The 16,381-nt window shown below is 47.4% G+C and overlaps 1 protein-coding gene and 1 pseudogene across 1 annotated transcript in view; both read right to left on the bottom strand.

The window, feature by feature from the left end:
• The window catches only part of LOC141197772 (uncharacterized), a 37,358-nt gene extending 30,799 nt beyond the window's left edge, over positions 1–6,559 (bottom strand). The window contains 5 exon segments of the mRNA XM_073662862.1: positions 301–1,315; positions 3,701–3,791; positions 3,990–4,087; positions 6,177–6,300; positions 6,384–6,559. Coding sequence (XP_073518963.1) covers positions 301–1,315; positions 3,701–3,791; positions 3,990–4,087; positions 6,177–6,300; positions 6,384–6,407 — 1,352 coding nt within the window. The 5' untranslated portion in view covers positions 6,408–6,559.
• Positions 1,736–2,238, bottom strand: LOC141197686 (pentraxin fusion protein-like; annotated as a pseudogene).
• Positions 6,560–16,381: the final 9,822 nt, after the last annotated feature.

Raw genomic sequence — 16,381 nt, 5'->3', positions numbered from 1 at the left:
CTAACTTCTGCGATCAACCAGTGAGGAGTTATCGCAGAAAATTAGAGATTTAATAAAACCAAGAAGGGCGGAGACCAGACCACGTGAGGTCATCACAGGGGAGTGTGTGGGCAGTGCCCCTGTCGGCATAAAAGATCAGGCCGAATATTGATCTATACTCATGCCGGGTTATACATATTTGTGTAAGCGGGGGTCCTGTTCCATAACGGTTCGTTTGACTGCTTCCCTCCAGCTAAACTGAATCGTCTCTGCGATCGGCCTAGTAAGTCCTTATATTAATCCCTTTTTATTTTGTGTAACTGTATATGCTGTATTAAACATGAACCCTGCGTGAAACATTTCCCACATTCTGGACATGAATATAGCTTTTCTCCAGTGTGAATTCTTTGATGTTTTTGAAGATCTGGTTTCCGGATAAAACATTTCCCACATTCTGAACATGAATATGGCTTCTCTCCTGTGTGAATTCTGTAATGTTTATGAAGATCTGGTTTCTGGATAAAACATTTCCCACATTCTGAACATGAATATGGCTTTTCTCCAGTGTGAATTCTTTGATGTTTTTGAAGATCTGGTTTCCGGATAAAACATTTCCCACATTCTGAACATGAATATGGCTTCTCTCCTGTGTGAATTCTTTGATGTTTATGAAGATCTGATTTCTGGATAAAACATTTCCCACATTCTGAACATGAATATGGCTTCTCTCCTGTATGACTTCTGTAATGTTTAAGCAAATTTGACTTATTGCTGAAACATTTCGCACATTCTGAACATGAAAATGGCTTTTCTCCTGTGTGACTTCTTTGATGCATAAGCAATTTAGATTTATGTTCAAAACATTTCCCACATTCTGGACATGAATATGCCTTCTCTCCTGTGTGAATTCTTTGATGTTTATGAAGATCTGATTTCTGGATAAAACATTTCCCACATTCTGAACATGAATATGGCTTCTCTCCTGTGTGAAATTTTTGATGTTTATGAAGATCTGGTTTCTGGATAAAACATTTCCCACATTCTGAACATGAATATGGCTTCTCTCCTGTGTGAAATCTTTGATGTTTAAGCAATTTATATTTAGTTTTAAAACATTTCCCACATTCTGAACAGGAAAATGGTTTCTTCCCTGTGGGAATTATTTGATGTTCGACATCCCTTCTCTGGCTTTCATTTTGCTTAACAGTCTGTGATGAATCCAAGTAGATGACGGATTGAAAAGGCTCAGATGATTGATTTTTGCTCTGAAGGGCTGGAGGTATAGCTGGAATAATGGCACGCTTTTCATGGGTATCTGGTTTGACACCACAGTCATCTGCCAAGAATAAATCTGATTTTATTATTTTTTTATATCAATTCCTTATATTTTATAACATTTCTCTATACATACATACAGGCAGAAACGTTTCAGGCAATAAAAGGAGGATTAAAAATAAGCTTTATTACATTACAATCTACAGCAACAGATAAAAATACACGCCATAAAAACATGTAAGATGGGGTATTCACATCTCCGAGAAACTATACCAATATGTAGGAGGTGTAATAAAAATAAGATTAGCAAATATCTCCAATTAGAAATGTAGTATAGTTCTTCTGATTCGCTATGTCACTTACCCCAAGTTCAGGGCATTGCAAGTTAGTTGCTAGTGGTCATAACTATGGATACCTAAGCTACTGCAATGCTCTGCACATGGGGTAAGTGACAAAGAATCAGGAGAACTATACCACATTTCTAATTGGAGTCTGAATAAACCTCGACCTCACACATCGACAGGTACTCCGAGGGTCATGGGATCACCATGCTGACGTAGCGACCCTCCATCCCCTTACAGCAGAAGGACAAGGTGGCAGAGACCACATTCGTGACTGTGCCGCGTACTGGAATGTTATTGTCGGGGGAGTTCCCGATTCGGACCTCGGCCCCCATCAGTCGCTCAGGGCAACAGTCCATCCTGTTGGTTATGGCGACGCTGGATGTCTTGTAGCTCTTGCCCAGGTCCAGCTTCCACCAGGGATCCTTCTCCAGGTTGGTGTGGGTGCAGAAGTCACTATTGAAGTCGGTGTCTTTGTTCTCATCGATGGCGTTCTTAGCCAATATGCTCCTGGTGGCATACGGATAGTCCGACACCTGGGAGGCCACTCCGGTCCTTGCTATGTTTGTGGTCCAGGTGCAGGAGCAAATCCCAGAGCCAGAACCACAGATCCCAGTAGAATCAGAGAAGATACAAGATTCATCCTGCAGGAGATGTAAGTGAAGGTCCTGTGTAATCTCCACATCTGATAAATGCTGGTTCCCTGGTAATCAGTGACTATTCCCTGCAGTCTGTACTCACAGGAGCAGCTCCTGCACAATCTGGATGAATCTTGTATCTTCTCTGATTCTACTGGGATCTGTGGTTCTGGCTCTGGGATTTGCTCCTGCACCTGGACCACAAACATAGCAAGGACCGGAGTGGCCTCCCAGGTGTCGGACTATCCGTATGCCACCAGGAGCATATTGGCTAAGAACGCCATCGATGAGAACAAAGACACCGACTTCAATAGTGACTTCTGCACCCACACCAACCTGGAGAAGGATCCCTGGTGGAAGCTGGACCTGGGCAAGAGCTACAAGACATCCAGCGTCGCCATAACCAACAGGATGGACTGTTGCCCTGAGCCACTCATGGGGGCCGAGGTCCGAATTGGCAACTCCCCCGACAATAACATTCCAGTGTGCGGCACAGTCACGAATGTTATCTCTGCCACCTTGTGCTTCTGGTGTAAGGGGATGGAGGTCGGTACGTCAGCGTGGTGATCCCGGGACACTCGGAGTACATTTCTAATTGGAGGTATTTTCTGTTATTATTATCACACCTACTATATTTTGGGATAGGATTTTGGAGATGGGAATACCCCTTCAAGGCTGTACGCTTAGGACTTATCCAGGACTCATCCAGATGCCTCATTCCATTGTTTTTTTGTGATTACATTCATCCCTCTTAAATGGCTTTTTGTATTTTTATGTGTTTTCAACTGCGATCTAATAAATTGTATTTTTAATCTCTATATTGTCTCACATTTCTCTGTACACAGTCATGGTTGAAATAGTTGGCGCCCTTAAAATTGTTCCAGAAAATGAAGTATTTCTCCTAGAAAATTATTGCAATTACACCTGTTTTGTTATAGACATGTTTATTTCCTTTGTGTGTATTGTCACTGATCTTTTCTAGTGAAATGTTCAATGGAGAATAAAACCTGGGCTTTGACCAGATTATTACCTGACCCTACTTCTCAACCCTTTCCTGATCTGCCTACATACTTCTTGTTGACCGCAGAACGGTTTGGCTTCTCACTTGACTGCTCTTCCGGGACGTGTACTGCTGCTAGTTATTGACCTTGGCTTCTCCATCTTAGATGTCCACCTGCCTGACTTCTGTGTGACCCGGCTCTATTCTTGACATTCAGCTGTAATCTGGCAACTCACAACTACATTACAATTGGAGACATGGTGGCTTTCTGCAGAAAATAAAACTCTGAGCATTAAAGATTTGCTGCCAAAACGCGTTAATCAAAAAAAGTGAAAAAAAAGCTTTTGTTTTATTACGCATCAAATCTATCTGCAAGTAAAATGCACGTCAATTACTTGTGTGATCAAACTCATAATATAATGACCACAGGATCTGTGACTTCTCTGCATTTAGTGGTCACTACTCACCTGGGTGGTCATATGTAGGAATCTCCTCTTTACACCGCTCATCACCCCTCACATATGTCTCTGTAGTATTAATATGGGTCAGATCTTCACCCTGAAACAAATATTGTAAAAGTCACAGACAGATGGAGAAGTCCCATCTATGGTCAGCTCTAATCCTGCCATCTCCACCGTTCTCATTACACAAGTATAAAACATACAATACTGGTGGATAAAACAAGACTGAGCACAAGACCTTCACAGCCGTCTACACATCATAGGGGAGATCTCATGACACCTTCTCTCCATCTACCTGATGATCCTGAGGAACATTGGGGTCTTCTTGTTTACAGTCCTGGGGAAGAAGAGGACGGGGACATCTCTCTGGTGTTGTCCTCTTACTGGATAGATCTGGAGGAAACACATACAGGGGCTGAATTCATTCTTTATGTAACATACCTGGCGGCGTCCTTGCATAGTGGTCCATCTCCCACTGTGCAAGAGCGCGCACTTGATCTCCTGTCCAGAATGTCTCTCTGGCTTCCCTCCATGCTGTCTGTTTGTGTCTGTTTCTGCTGCTTAAGGGCGGCGCCCGATCACTTCCTGCTTTTTGTACCTGCTGTGGGTCACACCTCTTGTGCGTCCTCAGCCTATTGCTGTCTGTCACCTGGTATATAGCTCAGCTGCGCCCATCTATTCCTGCCTGAGCATAGTGTTTCTTTCAGTGTGTGCTTGCACTCTGAAGGTGCCAGGTCCCGTTCTGTGTTCTCTTGTCTGCCTATCCTGGAGGCTGTATTTCCAGGCCTGTCTGAACACGCTCCTAGCCTGTTCCTCCTGCCTTCTAGGGGCCGATTACCTAGACCTGTTCCTGTATCTTGTCTGACCTGTCTGAACACGCTCCTAGCCTGTTCCTCCTGCCTTCTAGGGGCCGATTACCTAGACCTGTTCCTGTATCTTGTCTGACCTGTCTGAACACGCTCCTAGCCTGTTCCTCCTGCCTTCTAAGGGCCGATTACCTAGACCCGCTCCTGTATCTTGTCTGTCCTGTCTGAACACGCTCCTTGCCTGTTCGTCCTGCCTCTCTGGGGGCCGTATTCCCAGACCCGCTCCTGTATCCCGCTGCAGTGTCGGTCTCCTCCGTACACTCAGTTCCAGTCTGAACTCTCTCCTATCCTTTACCTGTTTTGCCTCTATGTCCGTTCCCTTCCTTTTTCTGCAGAGTCTGAACTCGTACCTAACTCCTGCTTGTTGTCTCTGTACTCCCGTTTGTGAGTTTGTGGTCCACTCGCTACTTCACTGCAAGTACCCTGTGGGTGTCTGGCTCTGCCTTTCCCTTCCTGTCTGTTCCGTGTGAACAGAGCCCTGTCCCCCCTACTCAGCCTAGCCTGCTCTGACTCCTTTGCTCACCGCTCCGGCGGTTCTAGTCTGCTCTGACTCCTTTGCTTACCGCTCCGGCGGTTCTAGCCTGCTCTGACTCCTTGCTCACTGCTCCGGCAGTCCTGTCCTGCCCTGCTTCTGCCCGCTGCTCCGGCAGTCCTGTCCTGCCCTGCTTCTGCCCGCTGCTCCGGCAGTCCTGTCCTGCCCTGCTTCTGCCCGCTGCTCCGGCAGTCCTGTCCTGCCCTGCTTCTGCCCGCTGCTCCGGCAGTCCTGTCCTGCCCTGCTTCTGCCCGCTGCTCCGGCAGTCCTGTCCTGCCCTGCTTGTGCTCGCTGCTCCTGCAGCCCTGTCCTGCTCTGTTCTTGCCCACCGCTTCGGGCGTTCCCTCTCTGCTGTGGTTGTCTACCGCATCTGCGGTTCTGTGACCCAGTCTGTACTGGGTCTTAACCTTTCTGTGCTCCAGCCCGTCCTTTCGGCCAGTACCTCCCTGCCTGCATACTCGCCTGTATCCACCCATCTGCATACCTGCCGTGTTTGCTTATATCCACCAGTCTGTGCCAGCCTAACCTGCCTGTTCCTGAGTCCCAGTGTGTACTGGGTCCTATCCCGCCTGTGTTCCTACCTGCTAGTGCCTCCCTGTCTGCACTCTAGCTGTGCTTGCCTGTACCCCTCTACCTGTATTGTTCCTGAGTCCCAGTGTGTACTGGGTCCTATCCCGCCTGTGTTCCTACCTGCTAGTGCCTCCCTGTCTGCACTCTAGCTGCGCTTGCCTTTACCCGCCTGCCTGCATACCAGTCGTGCCTGCCTATACCCTCCAGTCTGTGCGCCAGCCTAACCAGCCTGATCCAGTAATCCCTGTGTGGGTCAACCCCCGTGTCCGGAGTTTGACCTGGAGTAGCACCTGGTCCCTCTGCCCGGTTTCTCCCTGGTGCACTGGCGTCGTATGCCGTCGTGCCATCTTGGTCGGATCGGCCAGATACTTAGTCACGCCCCTCCAGGCACTCTCCGGTTCATGGTCCAGTGGAATCACTACAATCACACGCACACGCCGCTCAGCCCGGGCGTGTGCATAACACTTTACATACAGATAATTATAGGCCGTGTGAATTTAGTCCTGTCTATTACCTGGAGATGTGAGGGGCTGGGGAACCTCCATCATGACGTCCTTGTACAGATCTTTGTGTCCTTCTAAATACTCCCACTCCTCCATGGAGAAATAGACAGCGACATCCTGACACCTTATAGGAACCTGACACATACAATGATACCGTCATCCCCCCGATCCCTCCATAGCGTTACTGTATAATGTCCCAGCATTCCCAGCAGTGTCACCTCTCCAGTCAGCAGCTCAATCATCTTGTAGGTGAGTTCTAGGATCTTCTGGTCATTGATGTCCTCATGTATCAGGGGGTGAGGTCGAGGTCCTGTGATTGGGCTCAGGGGTCTTCCCCATCCCTCAGACACAGGGTCCTGACAGCGCCCACTAGAGGTCTTCTTCACTACTGTGTAATCCTGGTTATGGAGAGACACATTAATAAATCTCCCTCCAGACATTTCCAGAGTCCTCACCTCTCCAGTTCTGTCCATCTGTTATTCCCATAGATAAGAATGATGTAATGTGACGTCATCAGAATCTCTCACCTCTCCAGTAAGCCGGAAGAGGATCTCTAGGGTGAGGTGGAATATCCTCTCCACCATCTTGTCTCTGTCCATATCAACCTTTGACAGGAAACGTCTCTTATATAGAAGATCTTCACTGAGAGGATCCGATATTGTAGAGACCTGAATGAGAAGAAGATGAGAAGATGTAACGTCATCAATAATTCTATGTAATAATACAATCACTGATTCTGGTATAAAGCAGTAATCTGTGGATCTGATCCTGGATGATGTCGGAAGAAGAAACTAGTGAGTAGTGGATTTTTATGGCAGCCATTAATGAATTCCGCTTTGAGGACCGGAGGAGGTTCGGCCTGAACGCTGCACTTGTGGTGTGAACACGAACATATTAAAAGTGAAAGGCAGATAGTTCCTAACTGCCTTCCTTAATGTCTGCCGGAACAGAGCGGTCACGGACTGCTCTTGCCGGTGACTCTGCGGCTCCTGATGAGTCACGTAGACGGAGCAGCGGCTTCTCTTTGGCTCTGCTTTCTTGATGGGACGTGACTGACGACATCACACTGATTGTCAGCAGCCTCCCTGCGAGCAGCCAGCTGTCAATCAGAGGGATGATTTATTTCACCATGCAAGAAAAGCAGACACAAAATAGACGCACGAGTGTGAATAACGGCTAATCCTGATAAAGAGTAATGGAGACTCCACATACCTCCACCTGCAGAGCCGCCACCACATATATGGCTGCTCTGTGCGCACAGGACCTGTGATGAGGTCACAGGAGGGGAGGAGTCAGGGGTCACATGATCAGGGGCCTCAGTGGATGCAGGACTCTGCTGTGCTGGTTGTCATGGTGCTGGATGAGCTGAAGTTTATGTGTGGGGTCAGGAGGGGTTTACCGTGTGGATGTAGCAGAGCCGCGTGTGTACGAGGTGTACGGAGCGGAGCCGTGTGTGTACGAGGTGTACGGAGCAGAGCCGCGTGTGTACGAGGTGTACGGAGCAGAGCCGAGTGTGTACGAGGTGTACGGAGCAGAGCCGTATTTGTACGGGGTGTACGGAGCAGAGCCGTGTGTGTACGAGATGTACGGAGCGGAGCCGCGTGTGTACGAGGTGTACGGATCAGAGCCGCGTGTGTACGGATCAGAGCCGCGTGTGTACGAGGTGTACGGAGCAGAGCCGCGTGTGTACGAGGTGTACGGAGCAGAGCCGCGCGTGTACGAGGTGTACGGAGCAGAGACGCGCGTGTACGAGGTGTACGGAGCGGAGCCGCGTGTGTACGAGGTGTACGGAGCAGAGCCGCGTGTGTACGAGGTGTACGGAGCAGAGCCGCGCGTGTACGAGGTGTACGGAGCAGAGCCGCGCGTGTACGAGGCGTACGGAGCGGAGCCGCGCGTGTACGAGGCGTACGGAGCGGAGCCGCGCGTGTACGAGGCGTACGGAGCGGAGCCGCGCGTGTACGAGGCGTACGGAGCAGAGCCGCGCGTGTACGAGGCGTACGGAGCGGAGCCTCGCGTGTACGAGGCGTACGGAGCGGAGCCGCGCGTGTACGAGGCGTACGGAGCGGAGCCGCGCGTGTACGAGGCGTACGGAGCGGAGCCGCGCGTGTACGAGGCGTACGGAGCGGAACCGTGTGTGTACGAGGCGTACGGAGCGGAGCCGGGCGTGTACGGAGCGGAGCCGCGTGTGTACGAGGTGTACAGAGTGGAGCAGCGTGTGTACGAGGTGTACAGAGCGGAGCCGCGTGTGTACGAGGTGTACAGAGCGGAGCCGCGTGTGTACGAGGTGTACAGAGCGGAGCCGCGTGTGTACGAGGTGTACAGAGCGGAGCCGTGTATGTACAAGATGTACGGAGAGGAGCCGCGTGTGTTCGAAGTGTACGGAGCGGAGCCGCGTGTGTTCGAAGTGTACGGAGCGGAGCCACGCGTGTACGAGGTGTACGGTGCGGAGCCGCGTGTGTTCGAGGTGTACGGTGCGGAGCCGCGTGTGTTCGAGGTGTACGGAGCGGAGCCGCGTGTGTACGAGGTGTACGGAGCGGAGCCGCGTGTGTTCGAGGTGTACGGAGCGGAGACGCGTGTGTTCGAGGTGTACGGGGCGGAGCCGCGTGTGTACGAGGTGTACGGGGCGGAGCCGCGTGTGTGCGAGGCGTACGGAGCGGAGCCGCGCGTGTGCGAGGCGTACGGAGCGGAGCCGCGCGTGTGCGAGGCGTACGGAGCGGAGCCGCGCGTGTGCGAGGCGTACGGAGCGGAGCCGCGCGTGTGCGAGGCGTACGGAGCGGAGCTGTGTGTGTACTCCGCTTCCTTCTTTTTTTCAGTTGTAAACAGAGAGGTTTTATTTGAGGTGCTCAAGGAAAGAAACAGAGTCTCCTCCATTTCATTATTATTATTTATTTTACTGCCTTTTAGGGTGAGCTGATTTTACTCCACATTTCCACAGAGAGAGCCTCCTCCATTTTTTCTGAGGTACACCGGGAGAGAGCTTCCTCCAGCGCGGCGGTGAGAGGGACGGCGTCTCTGCCTGGCAGGGGGCAGAGACGCCGATGCTACAGATGAATGACTGTTATCTACATCTTCAGATCTTAAAATGTATCGTCTGCCATACAAGGACTTTGAACAATGAATATTTGCTAAGATATGTTAAATACCATTGTAGGATGTTTGACAGACAATATTGGGGGGATGAGCTGTGGATATTCGAGCATTGTAAATTAATATCATGATCCCTGACCCTTTACCTGTGAAGGTTGGCTTGAAAGGACAAATGTGAACTATAAAATGGGGGCCTCTGCATCTGTTCACAGAGAAACAACAGGATGAGAGCCTAAGGGAGCCCAGTCCTGCTGGAAAGTTACAGAACTGCTCCATTGATCACTGCTGAACTCTCAGAGATGATGTGAACAATCCAGGTTGGGTTAATCAGGACATCTGGCCACATATCTCCCCACTCTAATCCCAGCAGGCCTCGGGAGGGTGAGACTGTAATTTTGCACCATCTTGTGTATTTGCTGGGACTGTTCTATATGTTATTAATTGCTGGTGGTTCAGTAAATTATTGCCACACTGTTTACCATCACCCTGTGTTGTCTGAGTAGTATTCTGCCAACAGAAGACCCTGTTACTTCACAATGTGGTTATATCCTTAAGAAATGTGTCAACTTCGAAACGTGTCGATGATAAAACTGCAATTAATCTGTGTATCCTGGATCCTTTAGCAGCGCAGACAATCACTGTTTTTCCTCCATCTATTTTGATTTGGTCTGACAACCTGTGGATCTGCAGCAGCTGACTACTGTAAGGCGGCGGTGTTCACACCATGCAGTAACCGAGGCAGTGACCCAAGCAAATCCAACATAAACAGCTTTTATTTCAGCAACTCACGGGTTAACAGAAAGTCCTCCGGCTCGCAGCCAGGTTAACAGGAGTCCATACACAATGGACTCATGCAGAGCCTTCCCAGGCGTGGGTTCAGCTATACAGAGTCCTGCTGAGCTTTCCTGCTATGCTCCTAGCAGGTCCCAACACTGAACAACACTAATCCTTAATACAGGGTTTTAAAAGGACCTGTGGGAGGAGCCACTGGAAAACCCGGGTTGGAGGGAGGAGGCCGCCCCACTGCCTTCCTGTAGCCTCCTCCAAGAAATGAAGGCCCTGCCGGGTTTTACTAATGTGCCTTAGCCAGATAGCCTGACCAGGTCAATGCTCACCTTCATTCCTGCATTGCAGCCGCAGGTGAGTTTGTGACTGCAATGCACTCTAATGGATTTAATAGGTCTCTGTACACATTCTGGGGGATATATAACGTCCCTCGTATACGATGCCGGTCACTGCCTCACACTACCCACGTCTTGATAACTGTTTTTGTGAACACAAACATACCAGGTTAGCATAACCCTTTGAAAAATGTTTAATTTTATACCTGATAAGACCCTATTATGCTTTCGCTGTCAAGCTTTTCTACAACTTTTAAACATCAGTGATTTTCTTATACTTCCCCAATGTGACGACACAGCATTTGTTCTTGATTAGGCCAGACGTGTTTCTTTGGTGGGTCAAGAGACATAGGCCATTGTTATATGAGCCTTAACGTTGACTCTTGAGTTGACGTTTGTTTCAGCATACGTATTGTGTTGCTATCCTTGGATGGCAGGGATGCCGGTCATTGAACAATTGATGTTTGCTAATATGTTGACTACCATTGTATCAGTCCATGCAACTTATTTACTTGCAAGCAGGGAAGGACAAATTATGCAGATTGATTAACCCCTTAGTGACGGAGCCAATTATGTCCTTAATGACCAAGCCAAATGTCACTTTATGAGGTATTAACTCTGGAACGCTTCAACGGATCCCACTGATTCTGAGATTGTTAATTCGTGACATATTGTACTTCATGATAGTGATAAAATTTCTTCGATATGACTTGCGTCTATTTGTGAAAAATACTGAAATTTGGCGAAAGTTTTGCAATTTTCCAACTTTTAATTTTTCTGCCCTTCAATAAAAGAGATAAGTCACAGAAAATAGTTAATAAATAACATTTCACACATGTCTACTTTACATCAGCACAATTTTTGCAACAAAAATTTTTTTTTTGTTAGGAAGTTATAAGAGTTAACAATTGACCAGCGATTTCTAATTTTTCCAACGAAATTACAAAACTATACTTTATAGGGACCACATCAAAATTGAAGTGACTTTGAGGCTTTTATATGACAGAAAATCCCCTAAAATGACACCATTCTAAAAACTGCACCCATTGAGGTGCTCAAAACCACATTCAAGAAGTATATTAAACCTTCACGGGAACTGAAGCAACGTGGAAGGAAAAAAATGAACATTTAACTTTTTTCACACAAAGTTTACTTAAGGCCCCAAATTTTTTATTTTCACAAGGGTAACAAGAGAAAATGGACCACAAAATTTGTTGAGCAATTTCTCCTGAGTACACCGATACCCCATATGTGGGGGAAAACCACTGTTTGGGCGCACGGCAGGGCTCAGAAGGGAAGAGGCACCATTTGACTTTTTGAATGTAAAATTTGCTTGAATAATTAGCGGACGCCATGTCACGTTTGGGAAGCCCCTGATGTGCCTAAACAGTGGAAACCCCCCACAAGTGACACCATTTTGGAAACTAGACCCCTCGAGGAACTTATCTAGATGTGTGATGAGCACCCTGAACCCCCAGATGCTTCACAGAAGTTTATAACATTGAGCCGTAAAAATAAAATTTTCACATTTTTCCCACAAAAATGTTTTTCAGCCCCAAATTTTGCATTTTCATAAGGGTAACAGGAGAAATTGCACCAAACCATTTGTTGTACAATTTCTCCTGAGTAAGCAGATACCCCATATGTGGGGGGAAAACACTGTTTGGGCGCACGGCAGGGTTCAGAAGGGAAGGATCACTGTGTGACTTTTTGAACACAAAATTGGCTGGAATCGAGAGCGGACACCATGTCGTGTTTGGAGAGCCCCTGATGTGCCTAAACAGTGGAAACCCCCACAAGTGACCCCATTTTGGAAACTACACCCATCAAGGATTTTATCAAGGGGTATAGTGAACATTTTGAACCCGGAGGTACGACACAGAATTTGATAACTTATTCAATATGATGACCTAATGTCATTAGTCTTGAGCGCAAGTGTTCACTACTTGAGTTTGAATCGGATACTCAGGTATGCACCAAGTATCGCGAGGGCTCGAGTGACTTGCTTGAGTCCCCATCCCACATGTTTCACGGTTGTTATACACCCAAAAAAAACATGCGGGGATTGCTCATGTATAGCAGGCAATCCCTGTGTTTTTTTGGCTGTATAACAACCACGAAACATGCGGGGTGAGGACTCGAGCATATCACCCGAGTACCTGATGCAAACTCAAGAAGCGAGTACTTGCGCTCAACACAAGTCACCATATTGTCGTCATTTTTTTTCTTTACTATTGAAAAAATCCCAACCCCAACACAACGCTAATACAACTCTAACCCTAACACAACTCTAACCCTAACACAACCCTAATCGGAACTATAACACAAGCTTAACCCTAACCATAATCCTAACCTTAAACTTAACACAACCCTAATCCTAACCCTAACACAACCCCAACCCAACCCCAACCCTAATCGTAAGCCTAACCCTAATCGTAACCCTAACGCAACCCTTACACAACAATAACCCTAACTGCAAAGAATGGAAAAATTATACAACAACCCATTTGGATCACAAACATCATGATTAGAGGTTCAAAAGTGGAAACAGTGCCCCTTTTGTCCACCAAAAACAATTCCATATACATGCCATAATTTATAACAAGGAGAAAAATGGAGCCTTCAATAGCTTAGAACGATTATTCAAATTTTATTACATATAAAGATTAAAATCAGTAACAAAAAACACACCATATAACATTTATGCACAAAAAAAGTGATCAACACAGACCTCAAGCTGTAAGTAGCCAGTGGCGCCAATTACAATGTGGTATCATGAATAGTGACTATGCCACAAGGGCATTCCTATACGTAGTACATACTGAGAGTATCTAATGAGTCCATAAGTTAAACCCTGAGCCAAAGGGAAGGTATAGTACCTAGTACATCTTGGTAGTTATCAATAGGCTCAAGGGAGAATACATATTAAATAATTGGACTCATGAACATACCCAGCAGTTGGAGATGGACGCCAATGGGACCGTCAACCTGGTGAGAAGATTCCTCACGTCCCCTACGCACGTTTCGCTTGTATAAATGACCGCTTCATCATGGAGGAAAGAATGGAAAAAGAATATTTTTTTTATGTTAGAATTTTTATCTAACTAAGGGGGGGACAAAGGGGGATTTGATTTATTATTTTTTTTCTTTTGATCACTGTGATAGGGTTTATCACAGTGATCAAAAGGAACCAATAGGGAAAATTCCTTATTGTTGCCGATCACCGGCCGGCAGATCTTTTTTTTTCGTGATCAGTGATTAGCAGCAACCACGTGATCGGGGACTGGAAATAGCGGCTCTGATCATGTTCTCCAGGGTCTTAGCTACCCCCGGTAGCTGAGACTTCGAGGATTTCCGACGCCGGGGTACGCTACAGCCTTATTCCTCAGTGACGCATTTTCACAGCGCTGAGGAATAAGAACCCTTAACTGCCAACGTGAAAATGCATTACGGTGGTCGTTAAGGGGTTAAATACTCAAACATTGAGAGTTGACCTCATCTCACTTTCCCCCTGACCTGTGCATGATGGCCTGAAGGATAGTTGTGAACTATAAAAGGGGGTGTGAAGACCCGGGGTCTTCCATGGGTGTAACACTACTCAAACAACACAGGGTGAGGGTAAAACAGCGTGGCAATACTTTATTGAACCACAAAGCAAACAATAAACACATAGAACAGTCCCAGCAAATTCCCAAGGTGGTACATTACACAGTCTCACCTTTCCTTCTCTGCCCGCCTGGGATAGAACAGCTGCGACTTTGGAGACTTCCAAGGCCGACTACCTCAACCAGTGGCCCTCTGCTTCTGGTGGGCCCCCACAGAGAGGAGGTAGCGGCAAGCTTAGGAAACTAGCAGTCCATTGAGGTACAAAACCTGGAGACCCGAGGGTCCCAACCTGGTCTCTCCTAGAGTTTCCATGGGGCCAGATGACCGGCGGGTCACAATCTGGCTTCTCCGAATGTCTCCATGGGTTGCAGGCGACCGGAGGGTCCCTCCTGGCAACCCCAAACAACATATCCATGGGGCCAGGTGACTTCTTCATCCCACCCTGGTCTCCCCAAAATGTATCCATGGTCTCTCTGATGGTTAATGGAGCTGATCCATATCTTTCCAGCCAGGGCCGATACCCTTAGGCCTGAATCATGTAGAATCCAAATCTGAGTATCTTTAGGTAAAATCCATGGTTCCAAGCTGATGGTTTCAGGGTCTGGGTGTCCTCTTGCTTCTCCTTGATTCTCTGCTTGCAGAACTACAGACATCCCTGTTTATATTTACATCTGTGTAAGGTCATCAGTCACAGGTTGGGGGAGAGGGCAACGTCATGTCTCATTGTTTGAGCTAATCAATTTACATAGTTGGTATAGCAAGGGCCTCTTGTAAATAAACATTGTTTCAGAATCAAAGAGCAGATAACATTCAGGGTTATACAAATAATAGTCTGTGTTAATCAACTAAAGAAGAACACAAGTTAAAAAGTCAACATAAAAAGAAAGGTATACTGCTCTTGCCATCAGAAAGTATGTCTGGCATAATTAAGATTTTACGCTGTATAGTCACAGGGGATCTGCCTCTGTTCCCCAGACAGAGACTCTACAGTATGCCAGCTTAAGGGACCATGGCCCTACCTGGAAGAATTCAGATCTTCTCAACTGACCATCACATAACCCTCAAAAACGTTTTGAAGAATTCAGGTTGGGACAAAGTCACCTGGCCACATACCTCACTGCACTCGGTTAGCTTCCTAAGCTTGCCGTTACCTCCTCTTTGTGGGTGCCCGCCAAAAGCTGGGTGCTACTGGTTGGGGTAGTAGGCCCTGGATGCCATGAAGTCACACCTGCTCTAACCCCGGCGAGCCAGCGGAAGGGTGAGACTCTGTAATTTGCACCATCTTGGGTATTTGCTAGGACTGTCCGTTATATTATTGTCTGTTTGGTTGTTCAATAAAGTATTGCCACACTGTTTTAGCCTCATTCTATGTTGTCTGAGTAATATGCCCATGAGGAAGCAGTGTGGGAGTTCAGTGGGATGAGCCCTGGTCCATGCGGTCTTTCTCAAGACAGCTGGGCCAGTGGACGAGAGCACTCACTGACCCTCAGGTCTCCACACCATCGTTCAAATATTTGTTAATTCGTACGTGTTCTGTGATTTTCACACATACTCATTGAAGTCTATGGTGTTCTCATTCGAGAAAATCATTGATGAAAAACTGTTGGTAAAAATTGATTCCTTAATCAAATTCCCAGCAGAAACTCTGTAACTCTCCTACCAAAACTCATGGTTTTTAAAGTGTTTCTGCTCTGAAAAATTCTGCAAAAAAACCCCAAACTGTGTGAACACGCCTTGCCCATACCTGTCTCACTACCATAGGTCATGCCAATCAGATCTTCGATCTTTGTTTCGGGTTTCTTCTGTTTGGGCCTTATCTCAGGAGCCTTAAGCCATTATTCTCTCAGCCACTAGGCCCATTGTGTGGATGGAAAAAGTAGACCCAGTGCAGCCGTCACCACAGGAAATCTCAGATGCAGACCCAGGTGATGGGTTCGGCCTGAGAAAAAATGCCTCCACTAATGCACAGTTAGCTTTGGGGGCAGAGGAAGAACATTTCTGCCCACCGAAGGGGCTGATCCCAGGGAGGCAGGACAATAAGCCACATGTTTAATCGTGAAGTGGTGTAATGACGTGGAAGGGATAGGATCGAGGCTGAGGTCTTGGAGCCCAGGGATGAATGGCCTATGGAGATCAGTCACCAACTGGGCTTGATAAACGTGCTACAGTTGTGGGATCTGTTGTTTGGATTTAAACTTTCTTAAAGGACTGTTGCTACTGGACACCTGTGCTTCCCTCATTTTACATGTCGTCTGGAGGAATGTGAATACAGACTATAATGGCTGGAGATTCAAAATCTGTGGGCCAACCAAAAATTTGGAGACAGCGAGTATCGCATGGTACAAAGGCAATGGAACTACCGTCCCCGGGGAAGGGATCGTGTGTACTAATACAATTGTATT

This window comes from Phyllobates terribilis, unplaced genomic scaffold (genome assembly GCF_046119375.1).
Source record: "Phyllobates terribilis strain yellow unplaced genomic scaffold, ASM4611937v1 Scaffold_86__1_contigs__length_6382490, whole genome shotgun sequence".
Taxonomy (NCBI): Eukaryota; Metazoa; Chordata; class Amphibia; order Anura; family Dendrobatidae; genus Phyllobates; species Phyllobates terribilis.
Note: the sequence above shows the minus strand (reverse complement) of the source record. Positions and strands in the feature narration are given on the sequence as shown.